Below are 17,986 nucleotides of genomic sequence, written 5' to 3' on the forward strand. Positions count from 1 at the left end.
TACTGATATTACTGACTACTTTAAAACGAACTTGTTTATCAAAACATACTTTAGGACTTCCCTGGTGGTCTAGTGGTTGATACTCCATGCTTCCACTGCCACGGCATGGCCCAAAACAACCAACCAACCAACCAACCAAACAAAAAACACACTTTAAAGACAGTGAAAAGACAAGTAACAAACTGGGAGAAAATATTTGTAACACATAGAATTGTCAAAGAAGAGTAGGCAGAATATGTAACTATTTTCTACAAATCTGTAAGAAAAAGATAAATAACCTAACAGAAAAACAGGCTAAAGATAGGACAGACATTTCACAGAAAAAAAAAAAAAGGCCCAGAAACATAGAAAGATTCTTACTCTTATTAATAGTCAGGAAAATGCAAATTAGATGTGCAGCTAGATGCCAATTTATGCCTACCAGACTGACAAACATTAAGGAGTTAGTCAATATCAAGTCTAGGCAAGGGTGTGGAGTAATGGGAACGAAAATCTTCTGCTGGTGGGATTGGAGAGTGTTACAGCTACCTTGGAAAACAATTTTGATTACCCAGTGTTGAGAAGATGATACAAGGACTTTCGGATGATTTGTTAAATATTATAATATATCTAGCAGGGGCTTTGATTTTTCCATGATGCATGTAAGAGAAAAGTGCCATGATCCTCTTCTGATCTGTAAGAGAAGTTTTTTTCAAGTATCTATAACTTTTAGGAATACTGAGACAATTTATTATAACATTATAATTAAGTCAGTGAATTGAGACAAGCAACCAAATATTGGTTTCTTTGGAGGTTATTTTCACATGGTGGTTATTTTCACAGGATGTGGCAACAATTTCTAAAGTCATAGGAGTCGAACAAGACCCTGCTGCTCTGAGTTGCCAATAGCGATGAAGAGTCACATGTGTCCACTTTACATGGAAGAACAGGACACATTCCGTTAAAAGTTTTGAACCAAACAAGCAGGTTCTTTTTTTTTTTTTTTTTTCTTTGATAGAGTAGTTAGAGATCTGAAGTGATTTTACTTTTATTTTCTTCACTTTACTCCAATCATGAAGTTTCACAGTGATTTCTGGGGTGGAAGAGGGAAGGTGATGTTGAGAATCATCAGGGCTGTGGTCCAGATGGCCCCAGGAGGTGTGGGCCTCACTGGGGCAGCTGGAAGAGCACCGACTGCCCGGCGGGCTGGTACGTGATGTCCTCCGAGGCCTCCAACTTGCGCAGCTCAATCAGGCGGTCGCCTGCAGGGGCAAGTGAGTTGGCTATCAGCCCTGCTGCCTTGAAATCGCCCTCCGCAGAGATGACGGCTGCTGCTTCTGAGGCTCAGCCTTTTCCATCACAAATCTGGCTCCTCTGCTTCCTGCTGAGCCATCTATTTGGCTTCCACCACTTCTGGGAACTCCCTTCCGAAGGAGTGTCAAGGGTTATGTCATCCAGGATGAGCCTAAAGGTGGCTGCTCGCTCCATGAGGTCATTGCTCACCTGTCTGGAGACCAGCTCTCTCTGGTGATAAGTTCTCCAGCATCAAAGTGAGCCACCACGGATCTGAGGATCTCTGCAGCGTGTGCTCATCAGAGTCTTCTCTGATGCTGGTGAAGGTTCGGGGAAGTGGCTAGTAACCGGCTGGAAGACGATGAGCAGGGTGATGTGGACATTCTGTAAATCTTTGCTTCCAGTGATTACTGGCACGTTACGTGCTGGAGGGCGGTAAACAAAGATAATTGGTTTCTGTACCCAAGGGATGGGAAAGCAAGTCCCTTTTCCTACAACAATGTCCTGCACTCCACAGAACGGGTCAAAGGTGATAGGATACCTCTGTGCCCAGCATCTGTATTATACAAGGCAGAATTTGCCACGCCTCCTGCAACGGCTAAGGCCAGGCTGAACTTGACGATGGACTCAAACACTGTCTCCTTCTGCTGGACCCACTCATACCTTCGCGAGCCCTGGCTCCTCCCGGGCTCACCCCCTTCCCCTCCGACACGAGGCAGCCCATCCCCTACATTCTCACCTGTCAAGCAGATTCTTTGAACCACTTTTGTGATGTTGAGTATTGTCCTCCCAGCGGCTGTATGGGAGCAGGGAACAGCACTCACCTCTGAGTAATGAAAAAAATACTTTTCAGGCCCAGGCTCTGAAATTTCATTATATGAAATTATAAGAAAATAGCCTGTGGAGCTCTGTTTGACTAGCAGATGGAGAGAAGACTGAATAGGATTTTATTTAATGAAAGTGCAGTAAGAGGAATACATTGTTTTTTTCTAAAAATTAATAAAGTTGGATGTGTACATTCCCTCCAACTTTGCGGCTCCTCTCCCAGAGAAGCGGAAACCCTCCCATCTTCCCTCCAGCCTCACAGCTCCACCCCCAGAAGAACCCTTCCATCTGCAGCAGAAGGTATGCCTTACGATATTCATAGCCATAAATTGAAACAGGCCAAATGTCCATTAAAAGTCGAATATATAAATAAACCTGTGGTGTAGTTGTACAGAAGAATACAGCAGTGAAAATGAACTATAACTGTACACATAAACATGCATGAATTAAAGCAATACATAGAATTTTTAATTTTTAATTTTTTTTGGCCATGCCATGCACCTTGCGGGATCTTAGTTCCCCAAACAGGGATCAAACCCGGGCCCCCTGCAGTGGAAGTGCAGAGTCCTAACCACTGGACTACCAGGGAATTCCACAGTATGTAGAAATTTTTTAAATCACAAGGGAATATATACTAAATGATTCCATTCATAAAAAGTTTTGAAATAGGTATAAGCAAATAATCTTGGGATGCATATGTGGGTATTGAAAAACCATTAAAAAGAAAAAGCAAAGGAATGATTTACACAGAGTTCGGGATAGCAGTGGCGGGGAGAGGAGGAAGTGACTGGGGAGGGAGATGGTGCTTCTGAGGTCCTTCTCAGGTTCTACTTTTTAGTCTGGGTGTTGGGTACAGGAGGTGTTCGTTTTATTATTTTTCAGACTGTACATATACATCCTATATATTCTTTCATATATATGTGTGTGTGTATATACGTATGACACGTATATATATAAACCAAAGTGTTGTTTATAAGAGTGAATGGGACATGAAAGTGCATGAACTTTTGTTGTGGAGTGAAATCGGGAAATGTTGCCCTGCTTGGGATGAGGGAGTGAAGGGAAGGTTTGTCTTGGGTTTTCGGTTGTGGCTGAGAAACCATGGAACAGGTCTTATGCTCACAGGAATGATGCAGTGGAGAAAGGGAAGCTGGTGTTTTGAAGGAGAGAAGGAATAATGTGGGAGCAAGTCCTTCAGAGATGAGAGAGGGTGGAATCCAGTGACAAAGGAAGGCTTGGCTTTTGAAAATAGTAAGGACGTTTTCCCATTGTAACACAGACAGTGACTCTGGGTACGAGCTCCAATGAGTATGTAGGTTGAAAAATTGGAAGCTGTGAGATAATAGTAAATATATGTCTTGGTCTTTGGCCCCAATTCCAAGCACAGAGCTCCTAGAACTCTTCCTTGTAAATTCCTAAGTGATACAAGCACGAGGGGAACCTTTGTTCTATTGAGGCCACTCTGGGTGGGTGCCTGATGGCTCCTGGTCTCCAGGAAGACTAAGCTACGATTAGAGGCTTGGAATTTTTACCACCCTCCGATTCCCCACACCCCCTTCCCTCCACTTCTCTAGAAGGGTGAGAAGGGCTGAAAATTGAGTTAATAATTGATCATCCCTGCGTGAAGAAGCCTCCATAAAATCCCAGTGGTATGAGGTTTGGAGAGTTTCCAGGTGGCTGAACACATCCGCAGACCAGGAGGGTGATGCACCCCAACTCCACGGAGACAGAAGCTCCTGTGCCCAGGATGCTCTCAGACCTCGCCTTGCAGAGCACAGGCTCCGGACGCGCAGGCTCAGCGGCCATGGCTCCTGGGCCCAGCCGCTCCGTGGCATGTGGGATCTTCCCAGACCGGGGCATGAACCTGTGTCCCCTGCATCGGCAGGCAGACTCTCAACCACTGCGCCACCAGGGAAGCCCCGCTTGTATTTTTTAAATCATATCCTTTAATAAACTGTTAAATGGAAGCGTTGCCCTGAGTTCTGTGAGCCTCTCCAGCAAATCAGACTCAAACCTGGGAACCTCCGATTTGTACCCAAGCTGGACAGAAATTGTGGGTAACCTGGGGCCGTACTACTAGCAATTGGCATCTGAAGTGGGGGGCAGTCTTGTAGGACTGAGCGCTTAACCTGTGGGATATGATGTCATCTCCAGGTAGATAGTGTCAGAATTAAGTTGTAGGCCAACCAGCTGGTGTCATGGAGAATTGCTTGGTGTAGGGAAAATCCCCACACATCTGGTGAAGAAGTGTCCCAAATGAAGTGTTCTGTGTGACAGTAAGGGAGAAACACAAGGGAGGGAGAACTGGGTATTTTCCCCCATTACAGAGGTCAACTGCCTAAATTGTCTGTGTTTTCAATGAAGCATAAAGTGAAGTTCTCAACTGAAATGCGTGTGGGGAACGCGTGGGAGGTTTGAAGAGATAAAGTCTGAAGTGTCATCCGGGAGAGCAGCGAGCAGGCTTACAAGGGACCTGCAAGAAACCGCGTGTGGTGCTGAGAGACGGGAACATTAAGATAAAACTCGTCAGCCCAGTCGTGTGAGTTCACCCTAGCAACATTCAGCGGGTCAGGCACAGAGAGGTCTGGGTCTGAACAGGGCTGGGTTGGCCAGGCCATGAGATGAAGCGAGAAAAGGGCACAGAAGTGGAGGATCCTGAGACGGAAACAGTTTAATTACTGACCGTGGAATTTAGGCTGAGTGAGAAGAAAAATGAAAGATGGGGGAGGGAGTGATATTAGTAAAACCAGTGCTGAATTTAGTGGCTTTGGGATCTTAATGAGGTCAAAGACTTGCCTCAGTGTGTTGGGTACTCAGGGCAGCTGGGAAGTTAGTGGTCAGAGATTACTTGAAATGAAGATTTTAGCAGAGGCGCAGTTACTGGTGACGACAAGTCCAAGGTCTGCGTGCCTGGTGCAAGTGAGATCAGGAGCCTGAGACAGTGATGGTAGTTCTCAAGCCAGGATAGGGCTGCCTACCTCCTGGGGGCAATATGTGTGGGGATGCTTAACGTGGCCACGACTGTGGAGCGGGAAAAACGCTGGTAATTAGTGGACAGAGTGTAGAGATGCCACATGTCTTGTAATGGGCAGGACTGTCTAGCACAAAGGATCGTCCTACCCTGATGGCAATAGAGCCTCAGCTGAGAAACGCTGGGCTAGGGTATTGGATGGGTCACCTGCATGAATGCAGAGTCACTGATGACAGGAAGAAGGTAGAGAGGAAGACAGAGGAGGCGAGGGAGAGCAGAAGAGAGCCACGAGGCAGCAGCTGGCAGCACTCAGTAGCACGGTTTCAGTGGAGCCGGAGGTTTGGAAGCAAAGAAGCATGGGAGACCGAGGGCACACACCCCGAGGAAGAGAGCACCACAGGGGACGGCTGGGTTTCACATAAAGCAGAGATGTCAAGAAGCATTTGAAAAAGTGGAGGCTATTGGGCATTTTCCTGTCACAGACGGGGAGTTCCAGAGGGTACATTGGAAGGTGGGCCAGTAAGGATGAGAGAGAGAGAGAGCTGGCCAAATGAGAGCATGCCCAGAGTAGCTGGGGATGAGGATCTGGGCACGGAAACTTCTGGTGATCTAAAGCAAAACAGCAGGGATGGCCGCGTGATGGGTGTAGCCCTGGTGGTCTCTCACAGGAAGGTGGATAATCAGTTCAAACTACGGTCCAGAATCCTTAGTGCATGGATCAGGGACTTCTAGGTAACCATTCCTTGAAGTAACTCCAGAGGGTTCAAGTTTATCTTTCACATTTATTAGAGTACTCCTTGAATAATTTATATGGATTCGGTCAAACCCAGGAAAAATTCAGAAAATCCTACCACACCTCTATTGAATTTTGGAGAAGATTCAGCTACCGGGTCCTTCAGACATTCATGAGTCCAGGCTGCCTGACAGAGTCACCTCATCGAGGAAATTCTGATTTCTATGGGCAGAGTAGGCTGGAATCATGCAGAATAGAGTCCTATGGGCAAGAGCAGTACTTCTGAACCCTTACTGTACAGGTGAATTGCCTGGAGGTTTTGTTAATATGCTGATTCTGACTCAGTGGGTCTGGACTGGACCCGGGTTCTCCACTGCAGGAAAGCAGTGTACTTAGGTGGAAAGAGTAGAAGCCTTGCAACTGGCTAGGTTCAAATATGGGTTTTCCTTATGTTGTCTGTGCGTTCTTGGGCTACTAACCACTAAACTCCTTTGGTGTAAAGCAGGAATAACGTCATAGGCTGTTGTGATAATTAAATGCCCAAGGAGCACACAGCAGGGGCACTGTAGGAGGACTTCTCTTTCCCCTTTGTCTTGTCCACAAAACCCACTGCCTTTCCAGACTCAACGTCACACCTTTTCGTATTCGTGGGCATACTGGCCTTCTGTGGTGTGTCAGCTGCCTGCGAGGGCAGCTCTGTGGTGGCCACTCATTGACGCCAGTGGGAGAGGAAGGTACAGGAGTCTTCTTCTATCTTTGATTAGGGCCAAGCTGGCTGCCCTAGCTCCCCTTAGCTTTTCTTTTTTCCGTTTTGTAATCTGAAAATCCCAGTCCCTATTTGGGTGGATAATTACTGGCCACCAAGACTGAGGGTCCTAGGTAGACCGAATGGCTTTTCCTCGTCTAATTTTTTCACTGCCCTGTCCAATGCATATTCCTTTTCCAGTGTGGAATGAGTAGAGCAGGCCTCCCACCCTCCCCCTGTGGAGTCTGGCTTAGTGACTTTGGTAACTTTATCCCTGAGTCCACCTGCCTGCAAGGCTATAAGGACAGCCTGGTGAGGCCTGTGGCTTCCTCTGCATGGCTGCAGCTTCAGAAGCACCTGAAGGTTGCCCAGGCACTAAATCCCACTAATCACTGGGAGTTAGGGGTGTGAAGGATATAGCCTAGCGGTCAATGGCTCCCCTAACTGAGGCCCACGAAGGCCATGAGTGTTTTGTAGAACCAGGCACTTCTTCCTGAGTGAAGGGGTCCCGGGGTCAGGGAGATCAATGTAGACGGCTCTACGCCACTCCTCAACAGCCCGGGGGTGGTACGTTCTTGATTGGGTCCACAAAGCCCTCCAGGTGAGGGCAGGGCTGCAGGGCACAGGTGCGCCCATCTAGCCTTTGGAAACGAATGCCTCCCTCACCGCGTTGGGATCGAGAGGAGGCCCCGCTTAACCTTCGCTTTTCCCTTGGCCTTGACAAGATGGGCTCTTCACACCTCCCAGTGTAGGAACAAGGTATGGTCCTCTTTGGGAGGATTTTCCTTTGGGGGAAAGGCTCAAAGGGACAAGCTTGAGAGGGCTCAGCAGTTCTCTGGGTTTAGAATCCATAAGGAAATAAGTAGCTGCCTGCCTCTAATCTACCTCTTGGAATGCATAGCATGGAGCCACTCATCTTTATTAGCGTGGACTTCTGCACACGTAGAACAAGGTCCGTATCTGGGTGATACGGAGAACTTCAGGAGCAGATAATAATGGGAAAGAAAAAACCATTGTCCCTCAGTGTATTTGGTATCCTTTCTACAGGTAAAACCAGTTGCTTTACCAGATTTGAGTTGGTGATCAACTTGTTATAGTCTATCAAAAACCTATGTAGACTAGGGGAAAAATTCCCCTTCGGCTCCTGTCCTTGAGAACAAATGAGTTGTAGATCATTCCTACTTAGAGAGTGGGCAGGCATTGACAGACCACAAATGACCTCCATTATTATTTTTTTAAATTTTTAAAAATTTATTTATTTTTGGATGCGTTGGATCTTCACTGCTGCATGCGGGCTTTCTCTAGTTGCGGTGAGAGAGGATCCCTCTTCATTGCGGTGCGCAGGCTTCCCACTGTGGTGGCGTCTCTTGTTGCGGAGCACGGGCTCTAGGCACGCGGCCTTCAATAGTTGTCGCTTGCGAGCTCTAGAGCACAGGCTCAGTAGCTGTGGTGCTCGGGCTTAGTTGTTCCACGGTATGTGGGATCTTCCCGGACCCGGGCTCGAACCCGTGTCCACTGCATTGACAGGCAGATTCTTAACCACTGCACCACCAGGGAAGCCCTATTTTTAAATAATACTTAATCCAAGAGAGGTCTTTTGAGTTTGTGGAGGGAAATATTACTTGGCTAGGTACCAAAAGGCCAATGGAGACGGGGGAAGGGTCAGGTTGGAGGTGCAAAGCAGACTAGGTTTGTAGAAAACGAGGTGCGCAGTCACCCAGGCTCCTGCTTGCTTGATGCTTCTAGATGGGAAGTGTGTGTGCACGAGCAGTGGGGGCAATTCCCCTGCAGGTCTCTCTCCTGCGCTCCTGGCAGAGAGAAGAGGGCATGTTCTCCCTTCCCAGCCTTGTCTCCATCCTCCAGAAGCTGGGGCTGGCACTGCTGCCTGGGAGCAGGTGTGGTTATGCTCTCTGACAGTTAAGGACTTGGCCCATGGACCTGAGCTTGAGGGGAATACATGGGAGTAAATGTACATGCAAATACAAGAGAAATGTATGCTGGAGAAGGGCAGACTATATTTCTGCAGAGCAGATGGGATTCTTGGGTTTCAAAAATAATCTCCCTATTGGGCGTGAGACAGACTACAAGGACCTACTGTACAACACAGGGAATAAAGCCAATATTCTGTAATAACTCTAAATGGAGTGTAACCTTTAAAACTGTATAAAAATAAAAAATATCAAACAGAAGTACCCCTCCCCAACACAAATATATACCATTTGCAGTCTCCTGGAGGTCAAAAAGCACTATAAAACATTTCTTATAAAAGTATTTTTTAATAAATTGATGTATTTCAATGTTAACATGATAGCCCAATGCTATATCAAGGTAGCAAAAGTGAAGATTCCTGGTATTTTTTTTTTTTATATAAACACTATGAATGACAGTACATTTGCATTCAACTTCACAAGAAATTATCCTCAGGTTCATGAAGATTCTTGAACAGCTGTAACACCTTTCAAACAGTGAAGATGTGTATTGACTGAGTAGACAATGAAAGTCTAATGACTGAGCTGCACTCTAAACCATACTGAAGGAAAGGGGTACAATGGCAGTTTGGCCAGCTTGCTGGACAAAACCCAAGCCTTTTAAACTTAGTCACTGAAAGAAAACACAGCATGTATCAAAATTACAGAGTATCTTATAGAAATGGACCCATTAGAAGACACACAGATTAGAACCCTGAAGCAGTGAATGAGTTTCTACCCGTTTTGTGATGGAAAGAAGCCATGGATATAGAGTCCCGCAGCTGTCTGTAGGGTTGAATCTCCTCACACACACAATGCTATCAATTGGTGAAAACCAGAATTCCCTGCTATGTACAAATGCTGGTGAAGGTAACTTGCACTATTGCTGTGGGTCAGAACAATAGTGGGCTGGATTTCAGGCATCAAGTGGAGGCTCTCTTTACTGCTGTATCACTGCCTTCTACCATTCCACAGGCCACACTTTCCAAAGCTGATGCCCCTTTCTTAGGGTTGAAACAAAGGAAAAACAAAACCCAAGGGCACTGAAAACAAACAGTAGAAACCAGCAGCTTCTGACCCTCTTAACACTATATTACTGTCCAACCCACAATGAGAAATGTGTTTCACTTGGTTACAACTACGAAGAGAATATCTGATGCCATCATATCACATGTATCTTAATGACCGGATTTTTTATATAGGATTTTTCTTAACCGAGATCAGGCTGAGAACAAGATTCTTTTCCTCCAAGGGAAAGCTGGTGAAATGCTAGTTAACTGAATTCACCCTCAATTTTGAACTGTAGTGGACAAACTGACTTAAATGAGATTTTCTAAAGTAAAGACATTTATTTCTCAACCTCAAGTACCATTAGACTGCAAGCCATCTCACGTCCAGAATTTTATCTGGTGGTTCTATGATAATTGGCCTCAGGGCCATTATTTATTTTTACTAGGACCTTAACACTATTTTTAAACTCCAAATGCTGCAGATGAAAGTCAGTACAACAAAATAACAATATAATCGTTTGTGTGCTGAGGCGCTGGATTCTGGATAAGCAAAGGCTCCTGGCTACTCGCCAAGAAGTGCCTAAATAATGGCCACTCCTTCACGTGTGTCCGTAGCACAGATTTAAACTCATGTCTGTTTGAATGGATTAGAAAAAACTGGAATCCACCACATTATTAAAAACAAAAAATCCCAAGCGAATGGCATCAAACATTTTTCACTAACCTGGGTTTTAGTGATAGGACTCTTCTTTGAGTGAACTGATTCACTGTCAAGAGTCTTCGCATTTTATTCTAAATCTCATTTTTAGACCTGAATCAGGTCAACTTTTCATAAAGATCATAGATTCCTTTCTGTCACATCTCTTAAAACAAGTGCTCTGCCCCCCCGCTAAAAGAACTGAGAATAATTTGTAAAAGCTTTCCTCTCCAGCAACAGAACAGTCAAAAGCATAAATTAGGTTAAGTGGCTTCATTTTCCTCAGGTCAAACCCAAGGTTTATTTTCCCTATGAACAGGGTGTGCTTAATTTGATAAAATGACTCAAAATCAGCTTATGGAAAAGTTAAAAATGTAGTGTACTGAAAGATATGTATCCTTACAAAGAGCAATAGCAAACAATCCAATCTAGAAGTTTAAATAAAAGTAGATGATTTTAAAACTAACGATATATATATATATATATATATAAAGCTGAAGTCACTGCCTTGGATAATTTATACACTGCATCCAATATTTTATGTAGAACATTCATTCTTAAGGCAGAAAAATTGAATTTGACATGTAATGACTTGGCTCTTACATCCAAGGGTCAAACTGGGAGTAGACTTGAGCAGACAGATTCCTTGCTAATGAGGACTTATCTGTGGTGACAATTTTATTCTTCGAGTAGGTTATGTAAGAGACATACATTTGAGAGAAAGAAAAAGATGAATAAGACACATAAATATGAGTTTTCCACAAGAGGTCAATGAGACTAAGCTTTCTATAATGAGGTGAAACTACTCCCATAACAAACTAACAAACTGCAACATACTCTTTCTGGTATGGTACATAAAATGTTTAAAATATCAAAGTATTAACTTTTTGGAGAGTGTTACTTTAGACTCTAGTTTTCAAGGTGTGGTATAAAAGGTAGCCTGAAGACTTAAAAGCAGTTGAATGTCAACTCACACTGCTACTCAGAAGGCTACCACTTAGGATATTCCTGCCCCACAAACAAAATCCTCTGCAGGGAGGATATCTATATATATTAAAATAAAAATGAAGCCCCCAACACATGTGCAAAAACACTTGTTACTAGTAAGAATACCTTTAACGAAAAACATCTTACTTACAGAATCAGAGGCATCAAAGCCAGACTGACACGAGAGTATACCACCCCGTGGAGGTGGCCAGATATTTGGGATGAAAGCCACCGTTCGGTGGGAACCTCAGGAGATGTACCACTTGGAGTGGAGGGAGTGCTGGGTGCCCAGAGTCGGGCGCCTCTCACGCAGATCGAGGTCCCAAGCCCTCAGGGCTCTGTGTGCTCCTTCACCTCTGTGCACCCTGGTACCAAAATGGTAACAAAAACAAACACAAACCTAAAAGACAATTCTTAAGCAGGTGATGGTGACTGTAACTGTGTAAGTACCTTCTTGTGTGCCTATTATTTATGCCGAAGCTCGGGCAATTGTCAGAAGTGTACAAAGATTACCTGCCTAATTTTTGAAGACATGAAGATTTTCTTCTTTCATGGTGGCAGGAGTCCATGCAAGATTTGTAAACAGCGATACAAAATACTGTAAACATAACTTAACAGAGCTTATATAAAACAGAAGTAAATCCAAATTTACAAGTGGGTAAAAAAGACAGAGGGCAGCTTCATACAAAGTTCTCCCTCCTGCGCCAAGTGATTTTTTTTTTTTTTGATTACAAATATAATCCTGAGCTGAAAAACTGGGATTTGGGGGAGAGCCATCTTTGCATACAAAATATCCAGAGGACATTTACTCTTTTACTCTTCTCTAGTGATATTCAACTGCCAGAGACAGTTCTGAATGCGTGACTTTGGAGACATTTACAGTTTAGTGTGGCGCCCGGGTCTGGAGCCTGCGGCAGTGCTGGCCATGGAAGCGGAGGCTGCAGCATCCTCTGCTTCCTCCAGTTCGTCCTGGAGCTCTTGGCTGACGCTAGACTGCAGGGCTGCGGGAGTGAGCCACTCCTTTGGGAGGCAACTCTGGAGAAAGGGTATACAGGAGCTGAAGTAGGCAAGCCGATTGATCCAGCGAGGAATCTCTTTCCCACAAAGAATCTACAGGAGAAAGAGTGTAGTATTAGGTGAGAGGTTAGGGTTATCTGGTCAGCTGCCAAGGAGGGGAGGGTCGGGGAGGGAGGCGGATATACAAAAAGGCCACTGCGCATTAGTCTTTGGTGCTGTTACTTCCGGCCTTCGATGACAAGCAGCTCCCTAACTCGGAAGCCTGGGGTCCCCCTACTGTCAGCTCCATCCCTTCCCTTCTGAAGAACTTTGTTAAGTTGCTTACTTTTTACATCTATAAAATCAAGCTAATTCCATTTGGCTCCTTTCTTTCTTTGATCTTTGTAACTGCTTTGAGAAGCATGTAGAAGTACTTTGAACACACAGAAGACTTGTTAATACAAGATACTATTCAAGTAACAGAAGCTCCAGGCACTTCTCATCCTTATCCTGTTCTTAGGACTTGTAAGCCCCCTCTTTTCCCAACTGCAAATAATAAGAACTAGGTCTTTTATAATACTAACTTTACTCTTTATTATCCTCCTTTCCTTCTGCAGTCAAAACTCGGGTTAACTAATCCACGCTTTATTGTCCCTGTGGTGTTTTTGCCTCCAATCATGTCAAAGATTATAATCATACTTATGATCTGGAAGTACCATCTACTTTAGCTTAGTTGGTTTCAAAGTATCTTACATCCAAAAATTAGCTAAAATGTAAATAAGCTGGCACCTGTCATCAAGCAATATAACTTTTCTCCCTAAAGGTTTAGCCCTATGCCTTAAGGGCTACATTTAAATACTATGTCTCTGTCTTAACTACAGGGCTAGGCGGTGGTCTCAATGGAGGGAGGGTGGCATGTTTGGATCATTTTTGATTACCAGGCCTGGAAGCACAGAGAGGTAGACAGTACTTAAAAATACCTGAAGAATGTGCATGAATTAGATCTGGGGGAAAGCTAGCAATGCCCTTATATTATACCGTTCCTATCTGTCTATTCTAAAAAACACAGGCAAACAAGTATTACATTATATTTTACACCCAAGACATAATTGGGGATATATGTATATTTGAAGGTTACCACAGAGCGGTGACTAGGAATAGCAAGGTTAATGTAATGAGCCACTGCTGACTATCCAGCAGCTATTCTCTTCATTCTCCTTCCTAAACCCTGGTTTCATTCAGTCATCTGCCTTCCTCCATACATCAATGTGCTTCACAGAAAGCTGACTTCATCCCAACACCTGCAGGTGGCTTGACTAACCTAAAACAGAGGTCTGTGACCTAAAGCCACCTGTTTTTATAGGTAAAATTTTATTGCAACACAGCCATGCCCCCTCATTTTTTTTTTTATGGCCTACAATTCTTGGGCGACCATGGCCGAGTGGAGTCCAGGAATAGTCCACAGGCCTAAAATATTTACTATGTGGCCCTTTCAGAAAAAGTGTGCAGATCCGTGATCAAGCCAATGTCTTTTAAACTTTGAGTCAAGATCCATTAGTAGCTTTAGCATTTTAACTTGAATTCTTAAAATGAAATAGACTGTAGATACTAGGGAAATTGTGACACTTGTTTTAGTTATGTGTACATATCTGGATCATGATGTAAAATATATTTCTTACTGTAGGTAGTGGTCAAAAAATATTTGATTCATATAACAAAGTTACTTTTGCATTTAAGCTTCACCTTGGTAATCCCTCTTTCTAGGAATTTATTCCAGAGACACACTGGCAAAAATATGAAAAAAAGGTATGCACGGGGTTATTCATTACAGCACTTTTTTGTAGGCTAAAAATAATCCAAATGTCATTAACAGCAAACTGACTGAATACATTTTGGCACAAACAAGGAGGACTATTTAGCTGTGAAAAGAAGTGAGGACTATCTCTATATACTGTTACAGAATAAACTCCATGGTACAATGTTAAGTTAAAAAAACAAAATGTGTGTAGGATGCCCCCCAAATATAATGGTGGACCGGCACAGAGTAAGTTATAGACATTCCCATTCTAAAAGGGAGAACATGGAAGGAAGAAAGGAATCATTAGTCCCAAGCAATTTCCTTTTATAAATTTATTTTATTTATTTTTGGCTGCACTGGGTCTTCGTTGCTGCGCACGGGCTTTCTCTAGTTGCAGTGAGCAGGGGCTACTCTTCATTGCGTTGTGCGGGCTTCTCACTGCGGTGGCTTCTCTTGTTGTGGAGCATGGGCTCTAGGTGCAGGCTTCAGTAGTTGCAGCATGCAGGCTCAGTAGTTGTGGCTCGTGGGATCTAGAGCGCAGGCTCAGTAGTCGTGGCGCATGGGCTTAGGTGCTCTGAGGCATGTGGGATCTTCCCAGACCAGGGATGGAACCCGTGTCCCCTGCATTGGCAGGCGGATTCTTAACCACTGTGCCACCAGGGAAGCCCCCAAGCAATTTCAAAATCTGACTGGGCAACCTCCATTAGGTTTCAAGGCCTGGGACTAATCCTCTGCAGCCCTCAGTTCTGTCGTCTGGGCCCTTGAAATTACCCTTTTTCGCCAGGCTGTTTACTGCCTGTGAAATTTCGGAATCCAACAGTCATCTTTCATTCTGTCCTCTTTCAGTCCAAGCTGGCAGTGTTTCTGCTAATATAACATCCTCAAAAATGTTGAGTCTCCTGTGGGATTCACTCTATTGGATAAGAGGTTCCTCTACAGATCTTTCCTGGAAAATCCCATTTCTATTCCTGATTTCCACTGAGATGGCTGAGAGGATCCACGAGTCACATGTTTAATCTCTTCAGCAGCAGCAAAAGGTTATCCAGTCACACCCTTGGCCTTCTCTCCACAATATGCTTTCCTAACAGTAAAGCCCTCTGCTATGTTAATTTTTCTCTGCACAGCACAGGAACCAATTCTTTTTTTGAAGACTGTTAAGTAACGGAAAAGAATCAAGACATCCATCCTACCTTTCCTATGCGGACTGAACCTCATGGTAACAAGAGGGTATTTGGCCTTTATTTATCCTGATTCAAACAAACTGTTAAAAAATTATGACAAGTGGGAAAATTTCAACATTGTATATTTGCATTATATTAAGGAATGCATGTTAATTTTTTTAGGTTGATAATATTTGTAGTTATGTTAAAAAAATCTTTATCTTCGGAGCTACAAAGTAAACTATTTACAACTGAAATGAAATAACACCTGGGATTTGTTTCAAAGTAATCTAGGGATCAGTGTTATTTCAGAGTGGGCATTTATGGATGAAACAAAATTAGCCATGAGTTGATAATTTTTGAAGCTAAGCGATACGTATATCAGGCTCATTATACTAGTCTCTCTACTTTTATTCAGGTTTGGAATTTCCCACTGAAAATATTAATTTACAGGAGGTATTCAGGCCGGTGGCATTTAGTAACGGCAATGCCATTCTTCTTGCTAGTGACTGGTTTAGAAATGGCATTCGACCCAATTCTGGCCATGAAACATGACCTGCTTTGGAAAGGGTGGGAGGTTCTGGAGAAAGTCTCAGTTTCTCAGAGAGAAGTAACGGGAGAGACAGAGCCTTCTTTTTTCTCTTGATGTTGCCGTATCAGGATATGGCGCCGAAAATTGTTGCAACTACCTGAAAAGCATAAAGGGAGCTAGCCTGAGGGCAGAGCCAACCTAACACCCTAAGGATGGCAGCTCAGAGAGATAAAAAGACCTTAGGCCACTGGTGACACACAGTTGAGACACTGACCATACTGACATGGAGCCCACCCTATCCTGGACTTCTTGTTTTGTGAGATAAAATATTTCCTCATTGTTTAAGTCAATCTGAATCAGATTCGAATGCATCTGACTTGTAGTGTAGGGGTTTGGAAACTTTATCTATAAAGAGCCAAACAGTAAATATTTTAGGCTCCGCAGACCATTTGGTTTCTGATACAATTACTCAACTCTGCTGCTGCAGCCTGTAAGCAGTAAAGATGATAGGTTAAAAATATGAGTACGGATGTGTTCCAGTCAGATTTTAATGGATACTGAAATGTGAATTTCACATAATTTATACATGTAACTATATATTCTTCTTTTGACCTTTTCCCAACAGTTTAAAGATGTAAAAATCGGGACTTCCCTGGTGGCGTAGTGGTTGAGAATCCGCCTGCCAATGCAGGGAACACGGGTTCGAGCCCTGGTCCAGGAAGATCCCACATGCCATGGAGCAACTAAGCCCGTGCGCCACAACTACTGAGCCTGCGCTCTAGAGCCCACGAGCCACAACTACTGAAGCCCACGCGCCTAGAGCCCGTGCTCCGCAACAAGAGAAGCCACCGCAATGAGAAGACTGCGCATGGCAACGAAGAGTAGCCCCCGCTTGCCACAACTAGACAGAGCCCGCACGCAGCAACGAAGACCCAATGCAGCCAAAAATAAAATAAATAAATAAACAAGCAAACAAATTTAAAAAAAGGTAAAAACCATCTTTAGCTTGCAGGCCACACAAAAACAGGTGGTAGGCTGGTGCTGGTGTGCAGGTTGTAGTGGTTTGCTAATCCTTGTTGTAGAGAAGCATCTGCAATGATAACTATGATGCTTCTTAGAATTTTTGGAACAATTCTGAATAACAGAGTACATATATCAACAATCATTTATAATTAGCTATGGTTTTCTATCTGCAACTGGTTATACGACACATGTAGAAACTATGTTGTCAAAGATGTAGAAGCACATTAGATTTAATAACTTTTTAAGAGTGCCTAACGTTAATTTTTTTTGCCTTGATTATATGAGGTTTACTAAAAATAGCCCCTTACCTCCTCCACTATCCAGAATTCTAGTCTTAGTTGTCACTAACAAGCTGGCTAGGCTAAGTCCCCTAACTTCTGAGTCTCAGTTTCTTTAACAATTCAGCACTCACACGGGTGAAAGCATGAAAACTGTGACCTAAAAAGATGGCTCCAGGGGCATCTAGAATTGCTCTTCAGGCACTCATCTCCAATATGGTTTTAGGGTTAGACCAGGGCTGAGGTGGTGTTACAGATGCTCAATAAAGCTAATAATTTATTTGGGAGAGAGGATATGTTGGAACCAGAAGAAGTAACGATAAAATATAACAAGCACTGAACTAAGCAGTCTGGGTCTAATCTGAGTTCTCCACAATCTTGGTAAGTCATTTCCCCAATCAGGGCCTGTTACTTAGTCCATAAAATGAGGAGACTAGATTAGATGCTATCTAAAACCTTTGCTAATTTTAACGTTCTACGGATCTTTGAATGCACTTCCTACAAATGTAATGTCTAGGGTCAAGAAAGCTTAGAACTACCTTGTCTCTTCCTTGAAAATCAACTTGGTCACCTCTGCGGTATCAATGCACCCACTAGAGTAGTGGGTGCTTCTCCAACTTTTATGAGTCATCTGGGGATCATGGTAAAATGAAGATTCTGATTCAGTACATCTATGGTGCGGTAGAGATGATGTATATCATACAAATTCCTATGTGATGCTAATGCCGCCAGTCCTCAAAAAATAATTGGAGAAGCACAGCAGTAGTCTACTGTAGTCCTGTTTGAAACCTATGCTGTGGAAGCCATGAGGGCAGTGAAAAGGGCCAGGTAGCTAAGCAGCTCTGCAGAGGAGGTCACTGAAGCAGCAGCTCATTTTCTCTTTTACACATTTCACAATTTCTGTGGTACCTGATGTGGCTTCTGCAACCATCTGCTAAGGGTCAGAAAGCTGGGAAGCTGTTTCAAGCGCTATTTAATTCTCCAGACCTTAT

General features: G+C 43.8%; 1 protein-coding gene and 1 pseudogene across 2 annotated transcripts in view; both read right to left on the reverse strand.

Moving 5' to 3' along the window:
• Positions 1–848: 848 nt before the first annotated feature.
• On the reverse strand, positions 849–5,173 carry LOC309973711 (prohibitin 1-like; annotated as a pseudogene). The gene is made up of 3 exons: positions 5,076–5,173; positions 4,571–4,752; positions 849–2,011 (listed from the first exon to the last, which is right to left on the reverse strand). The product of its transcript is annotated as a prohibitin 1-like (transcript).
• A 5,294-nt stretch (positions 5,174–10,467) lies between these two features.
• DESI2 (desumoylating isopeptidase 2) overlaps positions 10,468–17,986 on the reverse strand; it is a 40,499-nt gene continuing 32,980 nt past the window's right edge. Inside the window, exon 5 of the mRNA XM_082832944.1 lies at positions 10,468–12,317. Coding sequence (XP_082689070.1) covers positions 12,084–12,317 — 234 coding nt within the window. The 3' untranslated portion in view covers positions 10,468–12,083. The remainder of the gene's footprint in view (positions 12,318–17,986) is intronic.

Source organism: Leucopleurus acutus (assembly GCF_964270905.1).
Source record: "Leucopleurus acutus genome assembly, chromosome: 2".
Classification (NCBI taxonomy): Eukaryota; Metazoa; Chordata; class Mammalia; order Artiodactyla; family Delphinidae; genus Leucopleurus; species Leucopleurus acutus.